The sequence below is a fragment of the Triticum dicoccoides genome, chromosome 6B (genome assembly GCF_002162155.2).
Source record: "Triticum dicoccoides isolate Atlit2015 ecotype Zavitan chromosome 6B, WEW_v2.0, whole genome shotgun sequence".
Classification (NCBI taxonomy): Eukaryota; Viridiplantae; Streptophyta; class Magnoliopsida; order Poales; family Poaceae; genus Triticum; species Triticum dicoccoides.
In genome coordinates this window covers 717,106,637-717,114,876 of record NC_041391.1, presented here as the reverse complement: position 1 = coordinate 717,114,876, position 8,240 = coordinate 717,106,637, and the positions used below count along the sequence as shown (strand labels likewise).

Genomic DNA, 8,240 nt, shown 5'->3' with positions numbered 1-8,240 from the left:
CGCTGCCCAAGGGCGCGGCCGAGCGAAGCCTGACCGGCGTCGGTAGTGGCAGGGCGTCTTCTTCCCCTCATGCGACGGGGCGGTGCGGGCTATCCTCCTCTGGCCTGGGCGCGACACAAGGCGCCGCGGATCACCGGCGTGGGGTGCCTACGTGGGCGATGCGGAGGCGTGGAGGACTTCGTGGCTGTGGCGACCCCCGGCGGCGGTCCTGGAAGGTAGTGGCAGGTGAATCCCAGGCCTCCCGCGGTGGACATGGCATGGCGATGAACCTGTCCAAGGTGGATCTGCCCGACGATCTGGTGACTTTGCCTCCAGATTTGATCAGATCAACGATGGTGACGAGCGCGTGGGATTCCTTTCGGCGGCTCTCGCTGTTTGGCAAGGTGGGGTAGCGGCCCTCCTCCCAGGCTCCAGTGGTGGCACACCCAGGCAGTGGCCAGTGTGCCAGGGCTCCCACAGTGGCGGTGTTGTTGTAGATGGTCGTCGGATCTAGGTGGCCAGATCTGGGGCTTTGAAGGCGGTCTGGACGGTGCATATGTTGTCGGTTGGATGCCCATTGGCACATATCCAGGTGAAATCCTGCTCTCCGGCCGGTGGGCAGAGCCGGTGATGGTGACGCCCTCAGCGTCTTTTCCTTCTTGAAGGCATCATCGAGGTGAAGTTCCCAACTCCTTCCGCTACCTCCAGAGAAAACCCAAGATCCATCGACCGGATGACGACAGCGCACTTGTGGCATTCTCTTCTTGGGGGACGTCATTTCTGGAGGTGTGCATTGGCTTGAGGGACCAGTGGATGGTTTCGGCTGTGGAGCGGCATTCCATGTGACACATCGACGACATGGAATCTTTGGGTCCGCACCCAGATTCTTGCTTTGGTACTCATGACCACTTGACCAACGCCTACATATGATTACTCATCTTTTGATTCAACTCTTGTCTTTCAACATATTTTTCTAGTCTTGATCTTTTTTGTGGTCATGCCTCTTGTTTAAACAATTGCTTATCCCCCTTGCTCTCTGTAATGCACCAAACTAACACGGACTGCACCAAACTAACATGGACGTGCAAAACAAATTAAGTATGCATATGCCCTTTTAACACTTTTGTGTTTATCATTTTCATTTTGTCAATGTTAACATGTTCTGTTTATTCTTTCTCTATGTATGCAACACTTTTTTTAGGAACACAACACTTTATTTTATAGCTATGATAATATTTATTTGTCCATGCACAGGTACTTTGTTGTTGTTGATGATATATGGGACGTGGATACCTGGGATATTATTAAGTGTGCATTCCCTGCTACAAGTTCTACCAGTAGAATAATCACGACTACTCGTTTAAACAATGTCGCTCATTCATGTTGTTCATCATTCATTGGTTGTATTTACAATATAAGGGCTCTTGATATGGTCCACTCGAGACATTTATTTCATGGAAGGTTATTCAAGTCTGATGAAGATTGCCCTTCATACCTTCAAGAAATTTCTGAGCAGATACTGGAAAAATGCCTTGGGTTACCTTTGGCAATCATTGCTATATCTGGTTTGTTGGCTAACAGAGAAAAAACAGAAGATCCATGGAATCAAGTGAAAGATTCAATTGGTCGTGCACTTGAAAGAAATCCTAATGTCGAAGGAATGATGAAGATATTGTCACTTAGTTACTTTGATCTGCCTCTTCATGTAAAAACATGTCTCTTATATCTCAGCGTATATCTAGAAGATTCTACTATTAAGAAGAAGGGCCTGATAAGAAGATGGATTGCTGAAGGATTCATTCATAGCGAGCGTAGATACACGACATATGAGTTAGGAGAAAAGTGTTTTAACGAACTACTCAATAGGGGTTTGATCCAACCTGGGAAGACAAATGAATATGGCATAGTGAAGAGTTGTCGAGTTCATGACACAATTCTTGATTTTATCATATCCAAGTCCATAGAAGAGAACTTTGTTACTTTACTTGGTGTTCCCATTCTGACAATTGGGAAACAAATGAAAGTTGTTCGTCGACTCTGTCTACAAGGTGTAAAGGAAGAAAATTCAATAGTAGTAACAACAGGTCTCGTGTTGTCCCATGTACGATCACTTATTGTGGGTAGAGATCTGTTGGAAATCCCTTCTTTGGAAGAGTTCAGACATCTGCGTGTTCTCGACTTGAGCTACCAACCATTGGAAGATCATCATCTTGAAAGTATAGTGAGGTTGTTCCAGCTGAGGTATCTGAATCTCAAAGGTACAGAAATAAGCAAGCTCCCAGAACAAATCGGGCGTTTAGGGTGCTTGGAGATTCTGAACCTAAGACGTACTTATGTATTGGAATTACCTGCATCTATTGTTAATCTCAGAAAATTAAAGCATCTACTTGTTAATGAATTTGTTAAATTTCCTGATGGGATTGCAAAGATGGAAGCATTGGAGACCTTAGAAGATGTGAGGGTCTCCATTCAACCATTTGACTTCCTGTGTGGCCTTGGCCAACTAAAGAATTTGAGGAATCTGCGGCTTATCATTGATTTGAAAGTTGATCCTGACACAGAGGATACAAATATGGTTGGGGAGGAGCACAACAAAGCTATTATCTCCTCCCTGTGTAAACGAGGCACCCAGAATCTCCGCTCCCTGATTATTTGGAATGATGGGGACAGCCTTTTACATGAGGAATGTTTGTGCCTGTCTACCCTCAAGGACCTTACTATCTATTCTTGGGCCTTCCCACAGGTGCCGACATGGGTGAGCTCCCTCAGAAACCTCCAACGGCTATGCCATGTTGTGAAGGGGCTCAAGCAGGGCGATCTCTGCACCCTTGGGGCTTTACCCAGTCTGCTCGTTCTGTATCTGGTGGAAGAAACAGAGTCAAATGGAAAGCTCAGATTCAGTGGTGAAGTTGGGTTCCGATTCTTGAAGATTTTTATTTATCGTGGATGTTCTAAACCAGTAGATATGATGATTGGGACAGGGTCCATGCCAAAGCTTGAAAAACTAGAGCTTCATGAGTTTCGCATGGTTGAAGATAACTCTTTGGGCTTTGGAATTGAGAACCTCCCTTGCCTCACTAGTGTCAAATGCATTGGTGTTGATGGTGACGATGGCATTGTTGAAGCCGTGAAGACTGCCATGGAGAGGTCAGCCAGCGCGCATCCCAACCACCCTAGTCTATGCTTTCGGAGAGATGGGCAATACTTTGAATAATACAAACAAGCCAATAACCCGGGAGTAGCTGCTGCTCATTATCCGGCAGGCACTGCAGGTTCTAAAGTTTAATAGTGTTTAACTCGGTTCATCTCTCTTTTATGATACGTCAATGCATTGTATTCTCTTCGTTGGATAATGTATTTTATGCATCCATCCATGCTTTCCATATTTTACGTTGACCAATAATTAGTTGAAAGACAACGTGTGGAGTCCGTGTGATACAAAATTGCTCATGGGCCTTGTTCGGTTGTTTGATTAGTTGTATTTTCTGTAATAATCAGTCATCTTTATTGATGGTTTATATTATGGGCTTTGAAAAGCCAGACATGCATCAAGCAATCTTTTGTGCCCATGTTACAGCTGGACTAAACTCTTGATAAGCTCCGCTAGCTTCTCTCATTAGTTCTCTCGATAATTTGGATGCTGTTATATATATATGGCCTGATTATGGTTGTTTACATCTTAATATATGCCTGCCACCTGCTATGTATTACTGTCAATTAAACTCTAGAATTTATGGTTCATCTGTAAATCATTTCCAGTAGTAACCAGATCAGTACAGTCCGATTGGGCACTTGAGTTGAGTGTTGTGGCTGATGAATGCTGTTGGCAACCAGATTGCGACCAAATTAATTCCTGCAATCAACAGTTCCTAAAGTTAGTAATTTATGAAGTCAGGTTCCTGAACTGAACACTTAATGAGCTCCTCTTGTTTTCTCAACGATTTGGATGCTGTTATATCTGAACGCAGTCTTTCAGGGTTCAATATACGACTGCCATTGCGAGAAAGCTAATCAACCCTCGCAGTTTCTTTGGACACACACACACACACACACACACACACACGCACACGCACGCACACACGCCCGCGCGCACACACACACAGAGTGATGCCCGCTTCAGCGTTTCAGAGAAGAAGCAGAGTAAATGAAAACAGAGGAAATCGAGATGATCAATTTGATATATTTTTGTAGTTTTTTGCGTTGGTTGTTGTTTCTCCTAGAGAGCCTCGTTCTTGGCTTCTTGCTGACGTTTTGGTCCTTTGGCTAGAGATGTACCGTTGGGTTGATGATGCATGGTGGCTTGATTGAGATACTAATTGTTGATGCGAAGCAATTTCGCCGAGGCTGCAATCTCAAAAGTTTGTTGTTGTTTCGTAGATCGACGGGTCGGTTCATGGTTCTGCAGTGAGTGCTTATTGTTGCTAAGATGCAAGCACTGCTGCTTTTTTTTTTTTGAAAATTTGGCTACGGCCATTGCGAGAAAGCTAATGAACATGCAAACTGTGTAGGCCTCTCTGGCTCTCTGTTTTCTTCTGAGTTCCATAGAAAAAACAGAGTAACTGAAAACAGAGGAGACACTAGCACAACAAATATGTCTGAATATTTATACAAGATTCAGTTGCCAAAACAACCGAGTTAAACACTGAATATTTATACCAGGGCAGCCTAACCGGAGCTTCTGTTGAATGGACTCAAGAGATGCTGCTGTACTGTATAGCGGTGTTGGACATGCTTAATATATAAAACAACCGAATTAAGGATGAATCCCATCTTCACCTTGATTTTTGCTTCTTACCGCTACTTCCAAAAATATGTTTTTGAGTTTTTTTAGAAGGAGGCTAAAACCCCTGGCATCTGACTCAATCGATGCATATAACTATCTTTATTAATTATTCAACAAAGGCTTTTGTTTCTGTTTCACGACATCCAGATATCATCAATATCTTGAGAACCATTCTCGCTGAAGTTAGCAATCAGGATTATGCTCACACTGAAGCAGGGAGCATACAACAACTGATATGTAAGATCTGTGATACCCTAGCGGAGAAAAGGTAATATTTTTATTCATTTCAATTTACTTGTCATCCTTTAATATATGAATTTACCATTAAGATTTGTCATATATAAATGTACTCTAATAAATTTCTCATCAGAATAGTTCCATAATTCTATTTTAGTATGTCTTTGGAGAGAACAACAAAATATTGATGAAATGATGTAGTGTTTTATATATTATATTGGAGGCAAATTAATGCATGTTCAATTATGTGCCTCTTAGAATGCATAATGCAAAAGATAAAGAAATTTTCTTATATTCCTCACCTAGCTAGGAAAAAATGTTGTGGTGTATGATCTTTGACACGCTGGCAATCGAGAAACTTATGTTTCTCTTTCTTCTCCTTATGTTCTACACTTAGGTTTAAAGTCATACTCACTAATGTACCACTCATAAACCATGTGCAGGTACTTTGTGATGACTGATGATATATGGGACGTCAAAACATGGGATGTCATTAAACATGCATTCCCCATGACCAGTTGTGGTAGTATAATAATCATCACTACTCGTATCATTGGTGTCGCTTGTTCATGCCGTTTATCGGTCGGTGGCCATATTTATAATATGAGGGGGTCTTAATATGGTGCACTCAAGACAACTTCTTCATAGAAGGTTATTCAACTCTGAAGAAGATTGCCCCCCATCTCTTGAAAAAATGTGATGGGTTACCTTTGGCTATCATTGCTATATCTGGTTTGTTGGCTAACACAGGAAGAACAGAGCGTCTATGGAACCAAGTGAAAGATTCAATTGGCCATGCATTTAAAAGAAATCCTAGCGTCGAAGGAATGATAAAGATATTGTCACTCAGCTACTTTGATCTGCCTCCTCGTCTAAAAGGTTGTCTTCTATATCTAAGTATATTTCCAGAAGACTCCTGTATTACCGAAAAAGGCTTTCGCCCCACTTTATATTATAAAGCAAATCGCTCAAGCCAAGCATCCAAATCCAAACATGGTTCAACACGACACACACACGCACACGGAGGTCCACAAGATCACATAGATCACACAAGGGTTAGTGTTGAGGGCACAACCAACAAGCCCTAAACACAAAATGCACACTCCACACATCACCCGCATAGCATCTAGTCAGGTTCTGGGGGAGGAGGTGGCAGCAGTGGCGCCACGCGGAGAGCCATCGAGCAAAGGTCGGCGAGGAGGTTGGTGATGACGTCCCGGTCCTGGGGGCGGCTAAGCGGCCGCCAAAGCTGCAAGTAGCCACACATTTTAAAGATCGCATCAGTAACGTCGGAGAGGGACTTTCTGAATAACAAGCTTATTGCGGATGGTCCAAAGCGTCCAGTTGAGGACCCCAACGCACAACCATCTAATATGGCGGAAGCGAGGAGGGGAAGCGTTAAGCTCCGCAAGTAGGTCGGGGAAGTTGGTGTTGCACCACTATCCACCGACGTCTCGCGAAAGCAAGCCCACAGGAACTGGCCAGAGTAGCATGAGAAGAAGATGTGGTTAGCATCCTCGATCGTGCCACAGATGGGGCAAATCCCATCACCCGAACCGTTACGCTTGAGGACTTCCACCCCAGAGGGGAGTCGTCCGCGGATCCATTGCCACAAGAAAATCTTGATCTTCAGAGGAAGGCGTATGTCCCAGAGCAGGCTAAAGGGCTCCGGGGCCGCCGAGGGGGCGATGGCGGCATACAAGGACTTCGTGGAGAAGCGGCCAGACGGCTCAAGGCACCAGGAGAGGGAGTCCATGGTCTCCTCGGCATAAGGGCGATGTCCTGGAGGAGGGAATCCCAAGCAGCCACCTCGAGGGGGCCGAAGGGGCGCCGGAAAGCAAGACGCCCTAAGTCAATAAGGGCCGTCTCGACCGAGACCCGAGGGTCAACCGCGATGGCGAATAGTTCTGGGAATCGCATGGCCAGGGGGAGTCCCCTAACCAACGGTCGAACCAGAACAGGGTCGAGGACCCGGAGCCAACCGAGATGGACGTGCCAATGCGAAGCACGGGCATAAGCTGGATTACGGACTGCCAGAACTGGGATCCACCCGAACGCTGGTACATCATCTCAAATTTTGAACAGTTTTTAGACACATACATGTATCTCTTCCTGTGATACAACAATATGTTCTACAGTATGTCTGTACAACAAGTTGTAGTTTTATGATTTTTGGCTTGTGGTGTGAACTGTGTGTGTGCTTGCACTGTGTCGATCGACGAAAGCCCCCCTTAACGAAAGGAACTTTAAGAAAAAGGGTTTCCCCCACTTTTTATTACAAAGCAACCATCTAATACAACCAACGATAGGAGCTGGGCCGGAAGCAACACAAACACGCCCAAAAGAAATGAAAGAGAAAAAAGAAAAGAAACAAATGCCAATAACGGCGGATCGAAAAAAACAACGAAGCCTCGTGACCGCTGCGTCCACGAGAGATCGTCCACCAAGCTTCGAGACTCCGAAGCACCGGTACCAATCAACACCTTCAAGAAGGGATGCGACGATGACGACGCTGCTGCCAAGGGTTTCCCCCGGTACGCGGTGAGGAGAGAGGAAGGGTAGCCCCGACGCCCTTCAGGAAGGTCCGGCGGCACCCTCAGGCGCCACCGCGTCGGTGTCGGCCAAGCCAACAGGGATTTCTCCTGATCCCAGCCTCTACCTCAGGCACTTCGGAGCTCGCCACCAAACCGACCACCATCCTGCGCCAACACGGACACGAAGCTTCCCACGTTGTCTCACCACGGCATCGCGAAGATGTCTGCACAACGAAGAAGAGGAGCCGAGACTAGGGCAGCAGCACCGTCGGCATATGGCAGGGCCCCACCTCCACCGTCCACGACGGTAGCCGACCGGACGACAAAGCAGGAGCCTACAGGGCCCGTGGCCCCATAGGCCCGACCGGGCCCTCAAAGGCCCGGGCAGCTCCCACCTCCGCGCAGCAGCTGGCACGCCGTCGGCGTCGCTGTCCCAGACCAAGCCGCTCCCCTGCCTCCCTGTACAGAGGGCGTCGCGGTCGCGCCGGAGGCGACCCGCAAGGACCCAGAAGGGACCCTACGGGCCCAGATCTGGGCTAGGGACGCGCCACCGGCCGACCAGCATCACCGGACTGCCCTGCCACCAAGAGGCAGCACCACCACGCCGAGCGCCCCCGGCCTCCGCACCAGGACGCTGGACCGCCACCGGCTGAGCACCACCGCCGCCTCCCCCCACCCCGGGAAGGAGGAGCGCGCGCGGGTAAGGA

General features: G+C 47.0%; 1 protein-coding gene across 2 annotated transcripts in view; it reads left to right on the top strand.

Moving 5' to 3' along the window:
* LOC119325582 (disease resistance protein RGA5-like) overlaps window positions 1–3,523 on the top strand; it is a 7,122-nt gene extending 3,599 nt beyond the window's left edge. For both annotated transcript variants that reach the window (XM_037599313.1, XM_037599315.1), the window contains one exon: window positions 1,234–3,523. In XM_037599313.1, coding sequence (XP_037455210.1) covers window positions 1,234–3,193 — 1,960 coding nt within the window. In that variant the 3' untranslated portion in view covers window positions 3,194–3,523. The remainder of the gene's footprint in view (window positions 1–1,233) is intronic.
* Window positions 3,524–8,240: the final 4,717 nt, after the last annotated feature.